Source organism: Amphibalanus amphitrite, unplaced genomic scaffold (genome assembly GCF_019059575.1).
Source record: "Amphibalanus amphitrite isolate SeventyFive unplaced genomic scaffold, NRLGWU_Aamphi_draft 000539F_arrow, whole genome shotgun sequence".
NCBI lineage: Eukaryota > Metazoa > Arthropoda > Thecostraca > Balanomorpha > Balanidae > Amphibalanus > Amphibalanus amphitrite.
In genome coordinates, this window is record NW_024882033.1 from 120,220 (window position 1) to 139,085 (window position 18,866).

Consider the following 18,866-nt stretch of genomic DNA (forward strand, 5'->3'; position numbering starts at 1 on the left):
AATACAAATACAAATAATGCAAATTGCTTTAGGCTCACCATCCATGGAAATAAGACTAGGGCATAAAAGCAAGGCCACGTATAGAGGTATAAGGCACCCTAGTAATACACCTAAAGACTAGGGTGGCTTATAGAAAGGCGCATATATAGCATTCTTCGCAGTCTTGTTTTGCATGCACCCGGATTCCGGAACTTTGACCGATATTCTTACAGATGGCTGACGCTCACCAGTAATGGGTACCTTGACTCCGCCCGATCAGCAGCGGCTTGCTTGACACAGAGCATACATTATGGGAGTGTCGCCAGGCGCCAAAAATCATGACAACCATCGGGACTGAACGTAACGGTGGGTTTACACGACCCACAAAACACCGCAGAGCGCCGGGCAAGTAAGCAGCAAACATTCGATACAAGGTTGTATTTTCAAATGGTAAGCGTGAAGCACGACCCACTCAGCGCTATCAAAACACACGCCGATAACACAGAACGAACATGTCGTTCACGGATACCGCGGAATCGATATTTTTCATCACTTCAACGCATTGTGCGCATGAAACGTTACGGGCAAAATGCTTTGAAGCAAGCATATACAGAGTGCTAATGCATGATACACGATCCCGTACATGTTATGAGTGATGCGTAAATGGCGATCAAATTACAATGAGACTCTCGATGATGGACGGAGTGGCAGAAGCAATGTGATCCCACCGACGCACGCCGGCCGGCCGAACCTTCACTGGGTTCCCACAGCTGACCTGTACAATAGGGTACAGCCTTATAAGATATTCTAAAAATACTCTGGTGGCGCAAAAGGCGCTGGAATGTACGCTACAGCTATCGAGATTCTACGTCGCTTCTGAAAGGTAATATGAGCCTACGATGTCGCGCTATAAAATGGGCCATCCGATGCGACCTTAACAACGCTGCCGGATGCACTACGAAGTACGAACGCTAAATGCAATACAACTACCGGGGACGGGAGCGGAATAACCTCCCCTAGAGCAGCCTGCATCAAATCGGCTCAGGTCGTCAGACCCCAGCCGCATCACACTTCACTGTAAGACAGCTCACTCCACGGACGGAAACCGTTTTCGAAGACATCTCCGAAAACGACTGCCTACTGTAGGGCATACAGTGTGGCAGGCTGGTCGCCAGGAGCATACCCTACCCTCACCCCAAACCCCCAACCACACACACACACTGGGGGAGGGGATGCCGCACCACCACTGCGAGCCGGGGACGGCTGTAGTACCGAAGTCGACGGCCAGGAGGCGTCTCAATCGAGCTTAGGACGGTCCGAGGGCGCCTTTATCGATTGGGTCACAGAAGACGTATCGGGGGCGCATGTCCGGCGCTACAGCATGTTAACCAGCAGCGCCAGCGTCACCAGAACCCCGAGCGACACGGAGACGCCGACGGCGCCGTTACACTGCTCGTCGTACTGACAGAAGCAGTACTCCACTTTGTCGTAGTAGTTCCTGAAACGAGAGGCAGTCAGGCTCGTCGTCCTTACAGAATCACCACGAGTTTTCAATTATAAGTCAGGTGCTGTCACTCGTTCCCAAAAAGACAGCTAGGCTCAGTATTACACATTTCAGGTCACAAAATGACAAAGCTCCCTAGAATAAGTAATAAGCTGGTGTTTTTATAATATATTCTTAATCAAAACTATACACATTCCATATATATGCACACAGGAGACTCACATATTACACATCTGAGACGCAAAACAAGACTTATCCAATTAAGCTGGCATTAGAAGATCGTCTATCCTTACATTTCAGGATAATAATTATATTCTACTTTAAGTTCAGGCAAATACTGCAGTTTAAATCGTCCATTATCCAGTCTCGTAATTTCCCAACACTCGAATCTCTCAGCTCTGAACGCCCACCTTCTGGTGTCGAGCTCCTGCAGGCTGTTGAAGGTGTACAGTCCGAGGCGCGGGTCCTCGGCGGCCGGCCGGCAGCCCTCGTAGTGGTCGGCAGGCACGTCGCGACGGTTCCACTGGAGGGCGCTCAGACAGTCGCGCGTGATCAGAGTCTCGGCTGGGGGGCAGACGGTGGGGTGTCGCGGTTATAGGCAGACACACACACATGACTCATGAGTCATGACACAACGCGTCACCGCGACCGCGACAACGCCGCAACGCAGTACGCGCTTATTACAATCATACGCTACACCTAGTGAAAGTTGTTTATAATCACCATTATTTCATGTTTGGTCCGAACGTTTTGGTTTGATTAAATGTATGTATATACTCGTACAAATGAGAAGTGTACCTACACTGAATAAGTTTCATCCCCCACACCGAATGTGGCACTTCAGACAGAATGTTAGCATCAGTTCAGAAATATCAGTCGGATGAATGCACCCGGAGCTTGGGGGCTAAATCCCACTCAAGCAGATGGAGTGTGGAAAGCCTCCATTAAATCTAGCATACTGCGAATGTACTTCCCAGATCCTACCCAAGGCGCCAGTGATGACTCCTTGGAAAACACATTGACCTCACACGGTACGACGTCTCGCTGCCAGACTAACATGTGATAACTTACATAACGTGCATTGTACGACGTCTAGGAGTATCGATGCGACCCGTACTTAGGGCGGAGTATTTCCTATCTCTCGGGTCGCGGCCACAGTACAAGAGCTGCTTATCTGATAAGGTGCATGTGACCCGAGCTGTAGGCATGTCCTACATGTGACCAATACGTCCATCCCACCTCGGTTATCGTCGAACAGCATAGGGCGATCAGACCGATATCGACGGCGAATCAATTTGTCCCAGTTAACCCTCGCACTTACATACAGGGGAGAGGGTCGAAGAGACCCTCTCCGTTTTTCCCCTCCTCTCCGAAGAGACCCTCTCCGGAGAGGGTCCGTTTTTTTTTGCAAATAGCTCGCGCAAAAAGCGTTCGATCGCAACGAAAGTTTAAGTGCCCTCGATTTAATCAATTTCACACCTACCCTGATAATTTCATGACCCTGGCCCAAATGACCTTCTGCCTGTGACCTGTTTCTTGTGACCCCGTCAGGTCGAATCACGATTCGGCGTATCAGCGCACATGTCATTATCCGCGCGTTTCCAGTTTTTGGTGGTGGTGATGATGGTTGTTGTTGTAAGCGATTTGTTGTAAGCGTTCCAACAGGTGAACTGTTTGTTCAATGCATTACAGTGGGTGTCAACGTGACGTGAAGGTCAGGTCAAGGTCTTTGACCTTTGACGACTTTGGTTCACTTTTTCGAGTTATACATGTTTCCAGGATACTTTTTGGAGATGATTATCGAATTTAGCACCGAGTTGAATAATTACGAAAAGGTTTTGGTGCCTACATAACATGTTACGAAGCTTTCAGTGGTTGGCTGACCGCTAACACCTACACCTATGGATAGCCGGCAGGGTGCCTACTGGTTGACTTGACCTGCCCTGCTACGGCCAATCCAAAATGCATTGACACATCATCTTTGATCATTAATAGCATGAACTTCGTAATCATGGTCCCGAAAAACCATAACATCCTCAAGTTACCAAGTCACAGCAGGTCCCGATATTCCCGAGTTTTGGGTCACTGGAGGGGGTCAACCGATGACCTAAGACGTTAAAATTGGACATCATCGGCTTCCTTTCGTTACAAACAACACGTTTGTTTTTTGTTGTTTTTTTTTTTTTTTGCAAATTTCTAGCTTGATCAATGATCAGGGGCCAAACGGCAGGGGTTCCCAGGACTCCCTCCCCCCCCCCCCTATTCGTTACACGCTGTAAAAGGCTAATACGGGCGAAAGTTGAACACGGGACATGGATAAATCTGGCACAACTTCTGACATAATTTATCTGATAGAGATTGCTAGTAAATTTTATTTATACCTACTTAGCATATGATTCCCCAACTGCAATGGAATTTGATGTTTCGTGATTCAAAGCATTTGCTCATGACTTGGAGTTTCAAACTTGCACACTTCTTTTCCATATCAACTCGTGACCTTATTGACCACGAGACTGGTAGTTCCGTTCGCGCTATCTGAAGTGCGGCCTCATTCAGCATATCTCAAGGGTGATAGGGAAAGCGATACTGCCTCAGCAGTGACTCGTCAAGCGCTTGACGCTAAAAAGCGTACGCCTTACGAGACAATCGTTTCTAGCGCTGTGCAGTGTGCAAAGATGTATTCGGGTTCGCCGCGACCAGATTTGCACGGCGACGCTGATTAGCATACGGCGAGCAGATTCCACACACTCTGCCGGTCAGACGCTCGCACCGGCGGCCAAATATAGGGGCGGGCTCGGAGGTGCGGGTCGCAGCCTTACCGCCCTTGGTCTCCGTGACCTTGACACAGACATCCCACGGGGTGGGGCAGGAGACGCTCCAGTACAGCTGCGGCGAGAACTCCTTGCCGCAGCCCGGGTGGGTGCTCACGCACTGATAGCACCAGATCGCCAGGCCTGCAACGGAGCGGCGGCCGGTGGTGGTGTCAGGTGGCAGTGATCAGCTGACGGCCCCCCGCCCGGTATCAGCTGACGGCGCGGCGCAGGCATATTTACGTCTGGACAACGAGTTGCGTTGGAGAGGCCGGAAATAGTGGCGATTTCAGGACCGCAAGAATGGACCGTCATTGGAATGATTCTTTTTTAAACCGTGCACTGTTTTCGGCCGGAATTTAATAGTTACTACAAAATATTTTGTAATTACGTTTCCACCAAGAATGAATGCCATCAGGGCTAAATTTTTAATACTATTGCATTTTGTCAAGAAGCATATAGTGCTGTTATATTGCAGTTTTAGCGCGTTTGTTACAAAATATGAAGCGAATAAGCGTCAGTGTAATTCATCTTTATTAAATATTCTGCTTTGTGTATTCCAAAAGGAGAGGAAACTATTTCATTTGTGCCTTCATGTCAGAATTGAAGGTGGATCATCAAATTTTCAACGCAGTTTACGAACAAGCATTTGGTCTTTCTCGCTTATAAGCAGTGGCTAAGAAAAGGTTGATCAATCCTGAAGTTCAGTCATCGTACCTCAACTTGGCAGCAAGATCCCCTACGAGTACGGACAGAGGATATATTGTATACATGTCCTGTAAATCAAAACAAACAAGCATTTGGTCTTTCTCGTATATAAGACGTGGCTAAGAAATGGTTGATCAATCCTGAAGTTCAGTCATCATACCTCAACTTGGCAGCAAGATCCCCCAAGGACAGAGGATATATTGTAAACCTGTCCTGTTAATCAAAACATTTTTGTGCCTTCAAAGGCTTAAGTTATCTGTGGTGTGTTCGGAGTTAGGCTATATGGCCGTTTTTGTTGTATGTATTTGTGGAGATTGAATATAACTGTGACCCTGTGCTTGTTTGTATACTTACGGTCAAACAGGGAACAGCACATTCACATAACATACTCACCTAGCACCTAACTCATAGCTGTACCCTGCAGGATCTGTACTTGTTCATGTCTCGAGCATTAACAAAGCACTAAAGTAGCTTAGTAATCATTTCCCACATTTTCTGAGCATCTAACATGACATACAGCAGTGCAGAGCAGCTTCAGAGAAGAAACACTTTAAATGCACAGACTCACACCAGCCACCCAATGAGCCAGTTCCTCAGACCTCAGTTGACTGTTTCCCTGGACACAGCTTGGCAATGTGAGCTAACTTTTGGCAAGTTGAAGGTTAGCAGGTAAGATTGAGTTAGGGTGAGTACCTACCTATAACTGGGTGCTACCATGCCATGCAGGTCTTGGGTAGGCTGCAAATATGTGTGATGATTGAGGTTAGGTCAGCTGTCAGGTTAGTCAGGTTCAGGTATGCTCATTGCTCAGGTCACATTTTTATGGACATTTGGCAAATTAAAAAACTAACAACCTGATCTAAGCTAACCCGACTAAACATACACAACTACTGACTATAGGAACTGAGCACCTACCTACTTGTGCCTACATCTCATACCATGTCAAAGTAGAGTTCCTTGGTGGAAGATTACCCTCAGTACTTTTTATCCCAGCCCTGTGAAGAAAACTAATACTTCTAAGCTCTGAGTCACTGCTGGCCATCCACAGGAAGAAACACTGAGACTGAGAGCTTTGCCATTGTATATTGGACCAATAATGACTATCACGAATGACTATGAACACATATGATCACATCATTGCATGGATTGTCACATTGACAATTTTACTACAATCCTTTTTTCAAGAAATACAGTGATGATGATTAACATCAAAATCAACATTAAGTGGATTTCGTGAGCCAAGCTTTCTCCTCCAGTAGCAATGGAATGATCGCATGTTTCATTTGCCAGACACTGAGTACCTGATGCACATTACAATCTGCATAGCATCTAAGCATAGTAAAACTGCCCAAGTCCATTCATTCTAGATTTTAACTTGATAGTTAGCACTAATTTATCTTGCTGTTGTAAGTTATCATGATTCAATATTCATACCAATACATCAATATGCGCTCATCAGTCAACATTTTCTGGCATGATCCTGCTCAGCGTGCTCTTCAGTATTGCTCCAAAGTCTGCAATATTATAGCTTGTTTTTGGACAATAATTGCTCTTTTAATTTTACTTTTCTTGCTGATATATGAGCCCGATCAACTTGCGTTTATCAACCAAAATTTCATAACTTGTTCAACTTGATATTGATATTGCTCAGTAGTCAGGACCTCTGTCAGCCTCCTGGATACTTCAGATTGTTTTCAGTCAACATGCTTCTTAAATATGATATAAGTCAATCTTAAGGGATCCAAAACATCCAACAAAACGACGTACAAGAGCAAGAAAACCACCAGATAAACTAAAAAATGGCCTTGGAACAGAGCCAAGTGGTGCTCCATTTGTTTGTTTACAATGATTGTAGTGCTGATATATTTTTAGGACTCTGAACGTCGGCTTATAAAAAATGAAACGTTTTTACAAAAGTTGTAAGGCAAGTAATATTTATCTGAAAGAACTAAAATATTCAAAAGCCAAACACTATGAAATACATGAATCAGAACGAAAAAGTAACCCAAAAATCCAGCCTAATCACCGGCTCCTAAAACTGCAACACAATCAGCACTTTTCCCCGCAACTCGTTGTCCAGACGTAAATATGCGCGGCGCAGGGGGATCACATGACGCGAGTCCCGTCACCGGCAAATACTCGGCGTCATTACACAAATACGCACACTGAAACTGACACAAATACGCACACTGAAACTGAGCATATATCTCACAGGAACTGCAGTCATTTTTATGCTGAGGATTGGAATGAGCGAACATCAAAGCGTAAAAGGGTTGAGGAAAATGATAACCACAATAAAGGAATGCGGAACCGATAAATACTTATAAATTGTTCATTAAATATCATTCGGCATCAATGACCATTATCAATGACCGAGTAGGGGAGAGTGGGGCAAAGCGGCCACCCGGGGCAAAGCGGCCACCCATCGTTTTAGCCCTTCATAGCTGGCGTCAGTTCCAATTTATGGTTTCCAATTATAATTCTCTTCACGGTCGTTCGAATGAGCTAGACCGGGGTTTCAGGCCCATCACCATTGTTCTGTGAAACACGGAAAAGCATTTCTTGCCAGGTTACCAACTGTGTTTACAATTTTTAAATGTTATGTTATTCCATAACCGTTTTGGAATTTTTATAGGCGTTCTTGTCCATGCATTGCATGGTTATCGTACATGTACTCTACCAATTTTAATGTTTTTTACCCCACTAATAGCTAAGCTGGAATATTTTTGTCTCGGACGGTATGCGCGGGGCAAAGTGGCCGGGGCAAAGTGGCCACCCCCCAATTGGCCATAAGTTGCTTCCATCTGGATAAAAACATTATTTATATTGAAATGTGTCGTCATGCATTCATCTTGGCCACTTTTCAGTTGCATGAGTTACCAAATAATGCAATTAAATGTTTATTTTCATGAAAATCCTTTCTTTGTTTAGCTACAGGTGGAAGATGATAAAGAAAACATCCATCCTCGATTAACCTTGTCACCATCAAATACACTAGTCGTACACGAGGCAACTATTTTGTTTCTCATATCGGGACTTGAGAAGACGCCGGTGGCCGCTTTGCCCCAGGGTATGGGGCAAAGTGGCCAATATGCATAGGTTTAAAGTTTTGTCAATATCTTTCATATGTGAGCGCCTTTGGAAATAAAACGCAGTTGAAATAAAAGGCAACTTACTAGGGATCACATTGGTATAGAAAGAATCTTTCCAAGTTTAAAAATCAAGCGTTGGCATCGTGAGAAGCGTTAGGGTGGCCGCTTTGCCCCACTCTCCCCTACCGATAAATACTTATAAATTGTTCATTAAATATCATTCGGCATCAATAACCATTTGAGCAGGCATTCCAACAGCTCCAACTACTACGGACTTACGATCTCGTAATCCGCACCACTCCATTTCTATAATTTCACTCGTACGTAATTCCCAACACGTTGAGGATTATTTCCGGCTGCCACTTAACACATCGTTTTTGGGTTACGGGCTCCAACTGGCGACTACGATTGATGAAAATTGTTTAGTCACATGTTTTTATTTTAGCCGTTTAGGTCACTTCCTCGTCGCTCTTTGCTGGCTGATATTTATTGAGATTCGATGATCTATTCGACTTGATCAAAATCAAGTACAACTACATTACCTGATGGAATCTGTAGGCAAACCAGCATAAGAACAACAAGCTGATCACGTATGTTCATTTTGCTGCTCAGATTTCAGAAAGTATTGAAACGTCTGTTTTCCTCTCGGCTTCTCCCTTTCTCACAGCAGCCAACAAATGACTGGTAATGACCTGTGAACAAACACAAAGCAGTTATAAGCCATAAACTGTTAGTCATTCAGCAAGCTGAGGGACCATCTCCGGCGGCTAGAGCGGGCCAACTGAAATCCCGTGTGTCCAGGATGCGGTGCGATTGTAGCGTTGTATCATGTATGTTGGTGTGTGATAGGATAGGATGAAATAGTACGGTATGGTACGGATGTATCGTGTGGTATGTGTGAGAGTACCGTAAAGTGGGGCTATTTGAGACAGTGGGGCTATTTGAGACAGTATTTAAAATCGCTATAAAATGAAGATCGTTTGATTTTTGTCTGATATTTTTGCTCAGGGAGGTGTGGAATCGAGCAGTAAATCGCCTGAGCAAAAAATCAAGCATAAATTTTAAGTGGTTTTTATTTTATAGCAATTTTAAATACTGTCTCAAATAGCCCCACTGTCTCAAATAGCCCCACCTTACGGTATGCATGAAATCAGTCATTCTTCCCATTGCCGAAGGCAATTGACTCGAGGCATGGAATAGCCACCGTCCGCAGCGGAATTGACTCAAAATGTGGCATAAATATAAACATAAATATAAATATAAGGTAAATAAAGACGGCATCCATGGGACCGTTTTAACACACGCAAGTTCACACTCACATTTATAGTTTCATAACTTTCTTTCATAAAGGAGGGATTCATAGGACGTTGACGACCAGCAAAAACGCGTGCGAGTCAAGAAAGCCATGACTGGCCCTAGAAACCGGCAAACACGGTCCCGTCCCACCTCGAATACGGAAACATTATGTGGACTGTGGAAACATTCAATCGGACGGAACAGACTCAAAGAGCGCGTTAAATCTAACCAAACCAAACCTAGCCCGGTGGGAGACAAAGAAAATATCGGAGCTGCGTCACCTACCATTCACAGAACACCCATACAGCCATAAACCCAGCGAATGCAAGTGTTCAAATTACAGTCTCTATTTTACCGAAAGCATGGAAACATGATATCAGTGTTTACGATGATTCATGGCGGGATCAACGGGAAAACTTCTTCGACCACCCAGTCATCCATGAGACCACAGGACGCTCAAGGTGCTTAGTAAAAACTGAGCAGTCATCCAAGTTCAACAAGTAAAGCCTGAGCAGCCGTCCAAGTTCAATCAACACAACACCTTCTCTGTAAGGTTATCAATGCATGGGCAAGCCTACCAACAGAATTGGTTAACCAGCTACCTCATGTCACCATACATTACATTTTATGTCTTGATGCTGTGATTACCTTCTTAGGCATTGGACTAATCAATAACACCATCACCCAAATGTAAAAAAGAGCATGAAGCATCAGTCATCAGATGGGTGTGGACTGCTAGTTAGAGGCCATATCTGTGGCATCACACCTATGATTTCTACTTCATTTTACAGATTCTGAGATAGAAACATAATTATTTATATCATCAAAATATGAGTATGGCTAAAGCCCTAATGAACAAACAAAAATACCTCATCATCATTCTAAGTATTTTACCTACCTACTGATCTGAGTTTATACTTCATGTGGAGTGGAGTACAAAATGTTCTATCAAAGCTGTTTTACTAGAAATAGATTCCTAGAAAAATTATTCAAGAGGCCTGGAAGTTGGAACAGCAGCCTGGAAAATTACAAAAAAATGAAAGATATGTAAGTACCTAAGAATTTATGTATGTAAATGTGCGCAGTGTATGTCTAAATGTAAGGTAAATGTATATCGTATGAATGGATTTGTATGTAAGGGTAAGTGTGAATTTTACCTATACATGCACTAGATGCACCCTCTATACATGACGCGTTGCCTTCCTAACGAAACAAAGCAGTGTGTCCAAGAGCCAGGGCAGTAGGTACCTACCTAATGAGCCCTGCAGCATTTTATAAATTTATAAATGTGCTTGGGATATCTGAACTTATTCAGGAAGCAATGGGTAACAAAAAGGATACATTTAAAAGTAAATTACAAAAATAATGCAGTCCATTTTGCTGCTGTTCTGGTTCAGCCAAATTCAATCAATTGCAAAAACAAAAATCAAGGTATATGTACAGCTTTTAACTGACACAGAAGATTGGAACAGCAACACTTTTTTGTCATTTCCATAAAAGCATATATAACGAAAATTCGAATTCAGTATTTTATTCCGCCACACCCAAAACCCACATTCAAAGCCAAATCGTAATTCACACCCCGAGCCAAGGCTATAGAACTCCCCCGAGCACCCCGAGCATTTATCACACATAATGATAGAACGCATACTTGTTTTCAGCTATCTATCCAACAGCGTATGTCGGCAGAAACCAGCAGATAGCAGCCAATCAAGGGCAAGAGCAAGGGCAAGAGTACGGAAAAGCTTGCATAAAAAGTTGAGATTTCTGTTGCATTAAGAGATAAAATATTAATCTAAGAGCCAAAAAATGATATAAAACGTACGAAAGTGCTTCAATTAAACTATTCAAGGTGCCTTGGCCAAATACATAAATAAAAAATCAAAAGTATGACTTGTTGCATGTGAGCGAGTGTTCGCAAGCCGATGTAGAACATGACTAAATGTAAAAATTTTGCAACAGCCGCGCCAGTTTCACGCTCATTTCTGATACCTCTTAAAAAACCTTTTCGAATTCGTTTTGCTGCAAAATCTTTCCAAAATATCAAAATTTAATGAATAAGTCGCCTATAAAAACTATTTTGAAATACTGAATGGTAGGAGTAGAAAATAATTAGAATTTCGTGACATTTCTCCGTAAAGTTCTCATATAACTCAATGAGTATCGATAAATTGTTTTTTAACACATTTTGCGCAAAGTAAATATGTTAAAAATTGATTTTTTACAACATAAAACCAATATTTTGATCCCTTCTTACTAGCCACTGCCCAAGGCAGCTGTGACGTCACAGGTGTGGCTCAGCTGGGCTGTTGTAAAACAGTTTCTGATTGGTTTGACTTCCCAGTCAACCATGGTGTAAGCCAATAGCGTTGCAGGTTTTAGTGGTGTCTCATCCCCAAATATTGAGTGTCACAAGACATGCGCACAAGCTCTCCTCTTTCCCGGCCATATTCTCGTCGCTGTCTCATCGCTCCTCGCGACGCCCGCAGTCGTTTGTGAAACAGTCTCCCAAAAATCAACGACAAGATGTCTTCTGACGAGAGGCCCATCTATGGACCGTTCTTCGGTGTTATGGGAGCGGCTTCAGCCATGGTTTTCAGCGGTAAGTTGCGAGGCGAGACTTTCTATTCTGGCCGGATCACAATCTGCCGGCTGATATTCCCATTATTTCCCGTTATAAATCGCTTGCTTATTGCTGACGGATCGACTGTTTCCATAGGGGAAAGTGGGGTAAGACGGTCAAGGTAGGTAAGACGGGCACCCCCTCTGCAGACCAAACCAATAGCGCTACGAGCGAGAAAAATTAGGACCAGAATAGCCTTTCCCACTACACACCGCCATTGAAGTCTGGTGAATTTGTGTTCGGTCAATAATCTTTTATTTTGATTTCTTTAAAACACTCATTTCATTGAAAACATTCATAATGTATTGTGCAAGCTTTTGTGTGCAGCACTATAGAGTTAAAAACTGGCAATCACTTGTGGCACACTCATATGCCTCCAGTGTTCATTCACCGCGGATTTGCTTTGTCTGCATCAAATTGTCCACAGAGAAAAATCGTGCTGAACTTCTGACATTGAGTTTGGGGTAAGACGGGCAACTATGAATCCGATGGGTCTGTAATGGTAAAAATATTTTTGTTGCTGTAGGAAAAAAGAAGCATTTCTGATAAGAATATGTTCGATTCCGATACTCACAGACATGTTAGCAATATTCCTTCGGCACAGTTTATTCTCGAATAATGAATGTGAAAAACGGCTCTACATGGCTTCTGAACTAGGGCCTATATACGAGTATACGCCTTCTGCACGAATCTCGTATACTGCCATTTCCGAAGCACTTGAGACCAACGAGCGACTGTATCAATGCGGCTAATCTCGGGCATTTGCTGCGAGCTGTGCTGGTCGGTGAAAGAAGCTGGCCGTCTTGCCCTACCCATGTGACCGTCTTACCCCATGGAGTGGGGTAAGATGGGTTTTTGCAAGGTTTTGCAAAAATAGCTGCAGTTTATTTGTTGAGTCAGGTCTAAGTCTCATCTTCTGGCAAATGGAAGTAAAATGTCTGTAAAAGGTTTTCACTCAGTTTCCCGTTTCTATGATGTTTCTAACCGGCCGAAAAATGGCTCCAAAGTTAAGGTGCCCGTCTTACCCCACTTTCCCCTACATGCTTGCAATATGTTCCAAAATATCTAATTGTCATGTTTATATAGTTGATAAAACGTTAATTTTTGTGACATGCTAAAGGTAATGTGTATAAATTTGTTGCTGAGCTGCCTGCTTTTACTCTAAACAGTTATAAGCTCCTTGTGTTTTGTGTAACTTTTATAATGTGCTTCATAGATTTTGCAAAGCTGAGGCCAATTATACCAACAGAAAAATAGCTGCGTGCCAGAATTTTTTTTGCAAAATACTGCTTCACATACAGAGCGTAAACGGTACAGCCCTATCCGCTTATGTGCCCATCTCGTTCATGCTCCGTATGTGAAGCGGTCCTTAGCAAAGAAAAATTCGGTAGGCGGCTATTTCTCTGTTGGTAAAACTGGCCTCTGGTCAAAAATAAGGGTATTCATAATCATATAGCAGGCACCTCACATGCTGTTGGATGTTGAAAACTGAGCTGGAGGATATGTCCAGTTACGTGATCTTCAAGAAGTTCTCCCCCTCTCTGCCTTCCCTAAGCCAACTGTCATGCGCTCTGTGCAAGTGAATTTCAAGAGCCCTGATCAAATTGCCCCAGGTGCTCTGTTTTCACTGTCCACCCACATGCTGCCACCCATTTTCTAAAGTTGCTAGACTCTTCAGTCCTTCAGATATTTAGAAGGGTTTTGTTTTGGGATTCTTTAATAAAGAATCTTACAGAACAGCACAATCAAACATCACCTCACCTTACGGCTTACCTACAACCTACAGTTATAACCTAGGTACAGTGAAATTCAATATCTCAAGAACTGGAGTCTAGCAACTTTTCACAAACTGGTGGCAGCATGTGAGATGCCTGCTATATGATCACCAAATTAGACCATTGGATTATAAAATGTGACCTTATGGTTTGCTTGTGTCATGTTTAAAATGAAATTGTCACAGAATTGTTCTCAAATCATTTTATTTCATGAATAGGTTTTAAAACTCTGTCATTTTGCAAAGCTCATTCCTGGTTGAATCCCTACTTACTGTGATTTTAGCTATGTCACTTGTGGTGCATGATTTAAATTGCAGAAAATTATTGTTCTGTGAAAGCTTTTACCTAAAGCTGATACTCTAGAGCTGATACTGTAGTATGCTTTTTGAGGTAGGTATGTCTAAGTAACAGCTACTTGCTATTGACTTGTTTTACATAATTTCTGAGCTTTGATTGTAAAAATTACTGCTTCTTTTCAGCCATGGGTGCTGCTTATGGCACAGCGAAGTCTGGAACTGGTATTGCTGCCATGTCCGTGATGAGGCCAGAGCTCATCATGAAGTCCATCATCCCCGTGGTCATGGCTGGTATTCTGGCCATTTACGGCCTTGTGGTGGCTGTGCTCATCGCTGGAGGAATTGACAAGCCAGAGAAATATGAGCTCTTCTCGTAAGTCTTCCTTTTTAGACTTTATTACCTATGTTTAAAGCTACTTACATTTTGTTTGGTGATAATTTTGTCGATTTTGTTGCAGTATGCTTTTTTGATAATTGGTGCCACTTATCTCACATATGTCATAGTTAGCCAATAGTATATTACATGCTTGTATTCACTGCATGCATTCACTGCATGTACAGCCCTCTGCAGACTGCGTGGTAGGTATTCTTTTTTCGACAAAACCGAGAATAACTCAAAGACTAAGTTATCGGTCGGTCGGATCTCATTGCATAAAGATGCACCATGCTCCACTCCTTCGATTGGTTCTATCACTGAACGAATTATACAACTAGTGTAGCAACAAAATGCAAGTTTGTTTTGGGGGCAGATATAAACTTTCTTGTATTGTTGCCAAACTAGCTGGAAAATGTATACCAAAATAAGCCCAACCTAAGGTGCGGAGTCTCGCACGTCTTGCTGTTACGATTTCCGAGTGACCGTTAGCATAGTATTCGCGTTATTCCCGGTTTTGTCGAAAAAAGAATACCTACCACGCAGTTTGCAGAGGGCTGTACCACATTCTTTGATGTTGGTGTTGGACAATTTAATGCTCCTAGGCCCTAGCCTCAAGTGACTTGATGAAGGATCACTTATGCTGATGTTGTATTATCTCTCTCCTGACCACCACATGTTTTGTGTTATGGCAGTCAGCAATAGTCATGTGACAACTGACAGTCATAGATTTAATCATATGTGGAGAGGGTTTTTTTTAGATAAAGTGCACTTTGGCATGGCTAGAGTGCATGGACTGCTGTCATCTACCTGCAGCAAGTTACACTTACAGTTAGTTCCAGTAGTTAAAGGGATCCTCCCACCTCCAAAAAAGTTAATGAATTGGCATGAAAGTGATGTCGCTCGGTTCAGAAAGAGCAAAAACGAATATCTACCAAATTTCATCGAAAAATATTCACCGGTTTTCAAGATATTAGACTTTTACTTTTGTTTACTTTTTGGGATCTCCGCTGTTCCTAGCGACTTTATTTGAAAGTGCGGCATTTGTTGCGCGCAAAGCAGCATATACCACCGCGTGCTACAAAACGTTTTAGTCAAACATTTAACGGACGTTCGAAAGCCTGATGACGTCATCAGATTCCCGTAATGGTTAAGAGATGGGGACCACGCTGGTCCCACCCTGCAAGTAAAGGGAAGAAATTTCTTGAACACCATAAAGCTGCGGGGGTTGCGACCAGGATAAATGGTGGTTTCTGAGCCTGGCCGCAAACTTGGCTATCTCAACTCAAAACTAATGTTAAGGTGGGAGGGTCCCTTTAACCCGCGCCCGGCTGGGGGTCCTGGATTTCCACGCCCTGCTGGGGGGGGGGGTGTTTGAACACCCCCCCCCCTTCTAACTCGGCTCCTGGGCCACGTAGCGATACGCGGAAGGCGGCGTTCGAAAGAACGTCAAAAATAATGAGGAAATCACTTCGGTCAATTTTTTGGTCAGGTCAAAGGTCAGGTCACCAGAGGTCATTGAAGGCAAAATTTCGCCGATTTCCAGGTCGAATGTCGAAAATTTCCAAGAAGCCAACGCATAACTCGGGAACCAATAGAGCTACAGCGCCGCGGAAAAGCGCATTCGATAGCCCTATTAACGCCCTTTCTGAGTAATTCTCTCAAATTTGACCTAACGTCAACGGTTTTGCCTGCAGGGGGCAAAAACTGCAAAAATAGCCGATTTTTTCGGAAACAGTTTTTCTGCAATAACTTTTGACCCAAGCCTTGTACGAGCTTACTTTTACCGGCATCGTGTTCCTCTCGTCAAGACGCATCGAATGAACTATAAGTTGACCTTGAAAGGTCAACTTGAAAATTTGACCTCAGGTCAAGGTCATGACCTGACCGGAAAGGGTCATGTTGCATATCAGTCGATCCGTATCGTCGAACTGAACACCTCTTAGGCGTTTTCATCGCTCTAGCATGCCTCTATCAAAAGTTATTTGCGAAAAACTGTTAGATACCATTCGTGACCTAAGATGACCTCAGGGCATAAACATGGGTCACGGACACCATTTTCATGTTCATTGTGTCTAAACCACTTGTAATTCAGTGTTTGGGAGTGTTTATAATGTCTTTCGTCCAAAAGAGGCGCATTTCAATTTTCTCCCATTGACTTATAATGGGGAGGTCGCAAAATTGACCTGACCTTAGGTCATCGATATCAAAATTCTGAGATATACATTTTGTACATGCTATTGCTCTTAGCAATCGCTGAAAGTTTCAAAGCGATCGGTCACTCGGTGTAGCTATGACAGACATTGAAACTTTTTATGAGGTGAGGTCACTTCAAGTCACCTGGTGACCTGACCTTGAATGACCTTGGTCTGAAATTTTCACAAAATGTGTAGAATTGATGTATGATAAGGTGTACCAAAAACGGCGGCGCTCCGCGCCGCCGTTTTTGAGATATTCGCGAAAAACCACAAGGGGGTGTTCAAACACCCCCCCCCCCCCAGCAGGGCGCGGGTTAACTGGTCCATGGAAGGTGGGGTACTGGGTGGAGACAAGGGGGTGTGAAGCTGCTGTTATTCAATGAGCATTGCCTTTGCCTGACAATCAAGGCTGTGTGAACATTCTGAAAATTGACATCTTACTGAGTTGTTCAACTATGATGTTACTGGCATGGTAATGATAAGGCATATGTTGAGTATCCATGACAGGTTGGATGATGATGTAAATAATAAACCAAATTATTACAAATGCATTCAAATATATTCAAAAAGACACACAAAGCTTTCGGTTCATGGAACCTTGATCACTGTGCAAATGAGTATAACAATCGCTGTAACCGTCTAAAATTCTTTGAAATTTTGCCCACATCATCACACGTGATACGTTTAACAGTAGGAGCGGATTCATCACATGGTCGTCAATGGCAGCAAAATCGGTGGTAGACCAGCAGAAGAAGAAAACACGCGGCTGATTAATTTCAAAGAATTTTAGACGGTTACAGCGATTGTTATACTCATTTGCACAGTGATCAAGGTTCCATGAACCGAAAGCTTTGTGTGTCTTTTTGAATATATTTGAATGCATTTGTAATAATTTGGTTTATTATTTACATCATCATCCATAAGGCATATGTTAAACATTTTGTCTCGTCAGGCACAAAAGCAGCAATTTGCCTTTTGAAAACTGATAATCAGCTATGTTTTGCCTGAGATTACATAACAGCCTTTGTAGAGTTATTCTGTGTTCAGGTTATTTCGGTCGGACGGTGGTCCGTGATACATTACTGACAGCTGCGCTGTGTCTTGCAGTGGGTTCGTGCACTTTGGCGCCGGCCTGGCTGTGGGCCTCAGCGGTCTGGCGGCCGGATTTGCCATCGGCATCGTGGGTGACGCCGGCGTCCGCGGCACGGCCCAGCAGCCCCGCCTCTTCGTCGGAATGATCCTCATTCTGATTTTCGCCGAAGTGTTGGGTCTGTACGGTCTCATCGTTGCCATTTTCCTGTACATCAAGGCATAAGCGGCCAGTCGGTCGGGCCAGTGCAGCACACGTGCGGCTCTGCGGCGCTGATGCGCGTGTGTGCGGTGGGCGCATATCTAGGCGGTGGGCCAGCGCGTCTGTCCCCGGTCTATATACGTCCTGTGATGCCGCTAGGGCGCCAGCGGTCGCCCCTCGCCCTGCGCAACATTCCACTTACACATCCAGAATCGGCCGGCAACTGGGCCCGGCCGCCTCAGGTGCAGTGAACGCACGGCTGTACCCGCGCGGACATCACGCATAAAGACAGACGGGAGGGCGTCGGAGGCGTGCGGCCGGGCGGCCCGGGCGTCTGCTGCCGGCCGGGCGGCCGCCCTCGTGAACACATCTGTAGAACAGGCGAACAATTTTCGACGGATTTTAGCTGGCGGCTGTTTGCATTGCGTTCCTGGCATTTACGTCAAGCTCTTTCGACCCTAATTTGCTACCTAGGCTATTCTCTATCAAATATGTTGATAATATGTTGATGCTCTGTACAGTACTATGTGTATAAAATACTTTATGTGATGGGAGCGATATCGTATGGATGTGTTGTGATTGTGAATGTGTTCTGTACATATGGGTAGGATTGTTGTAGCCAATTGTCGGTGGACTGTCGACCTGACGTCTGACCGTGTATCTTCCCGTTAGGCTAACCCGTGAGTGGATATATATGGTGCACGTGGTCAGGGCGACGATCAATTACCCGTATCGTGTCGTTCAATCATTTCTCGCTGTTTGCGAACCCAAAAATTACAATGGAAAATAAATGTGTAGCCTCAATCGGGGTTTTTCATTGGTGATGCGTGTGCAGTAGATACGAGTTTAGTCACAGAAAGTTACACTTCTCTAAATGGGCGCTCTTACGAACAGTACTGTTCTGTGTGATGCATATTGCGT

General features: G+C 44.0%; 2 protein-coding genes across 6 annotated transcripts; one reads left to right on the plus strand and one right to left on the minus strand.

Moving 5' to 3' along the window:
* Positions 1-402: 402 nt before the first annotated feature.
* On the minus strand, positions 403-11,067 carry LOC122393515. Of its 5 annotated transcripts, none has more exons than XM_043389594.1 (5): positions 11,041-11,067; positions 8,636-8,785; positions 4,303-4,437; positions 1,894-2,047; positions 403-1,477 (listed from the first exon to the last, which is right to left on the minus strand). In XM_043389594.1, the coding sequence occupies exons 2-5, from the start codon at positions 8,691-8,693 to the stop codon at positions 1,354-1,356; spliced, it is 471 nt and encodes a 156-aa protein (XP_043245529.1). In that variant the 5' UTR covers positions 8,694-8,785; positions 11,041-11,067; the 3' UTR covers positions 403-1,353. The 5 variants fall into 5 exon arrangements, with proteins under 5 accessions (XP_043245529.1, XP_043245534.1, XP_043245533.1 ...); XM_043389599.1 differs by lacking the exon at positions 11,041-11,067 and adding an exon at positions 10,971-11,006; XM_043389598.1 differs by lacking the exon at positions 11,041-11,067 and adding an exon at positions 10,945-10,997.
* Positions 11,068-11,765: 698 nt separating this feature from the next.
* Positions 11,766-18,749, plus strand: LOC122393514 (V-type proton ATPase 16 kDa proteolipid subunit). Its single transcript, XM_043389593.1, has 3 exons — positions 11,766-11,991; positions 14,267-14,456; positions 17,762-18,749. Exons 1-3 carry the CDS (start codon positions 11,916-11,918, stop codon positions 17,967-17,969), a joined length of 474 nt encoding a protein of 157 aa, XP_043245528.1. The 5' UTR covers positions 11,766-11,915; the 3' UTR covers positions 17,970-18,749.
* Positions 18,750-18,866: the final 117 nt, after the last annotated feature.

Coding starts and splice junctions, on each gene's coding strand:
- LOC122393515 (XM_043389594.1), bottom strand. CDS start 8,693: ATGAACATACGTGATCAGCTTGTTGTTCTTATGCTGGTTTGCCTACAG. Junction 4,438..8,635: donor TTGCCTACAGATTCCATCAG/GTAATGTAGTTG, acceptor GCTCCGTTGCAG/GCCTGGCGATCTGGTGCTAT. Junction 1,478..1,893: donor CAGGAGCTCGACACCAGAAG/GTGGGCGTTCAG, acceptor CTCTCGTTTCAG/GAACTACTACGACAAAGTGG.
- LOC122393514 (XM_043389593.1), top strand. CDS start 11,916: ATGTCTTCTGACGAGAGGCCCATCTATGGACCGTTCTTCGGTGTTATG. Junction 11,992..14,266: donor TTCAGCCATGGTTTTCAGCG/GTAAGTTGCGAG, acceptor GCTTCTTTTCAG/CCATGGGTGCTGCTTATGGC. Junction 14,457..17,761: donor GAGAAATATGAGCTCTTCTC/GTAAGTCTTCCT, acceptor TGTGTCTTGCAG/TGGGTTCGTGCACTTTGGCG.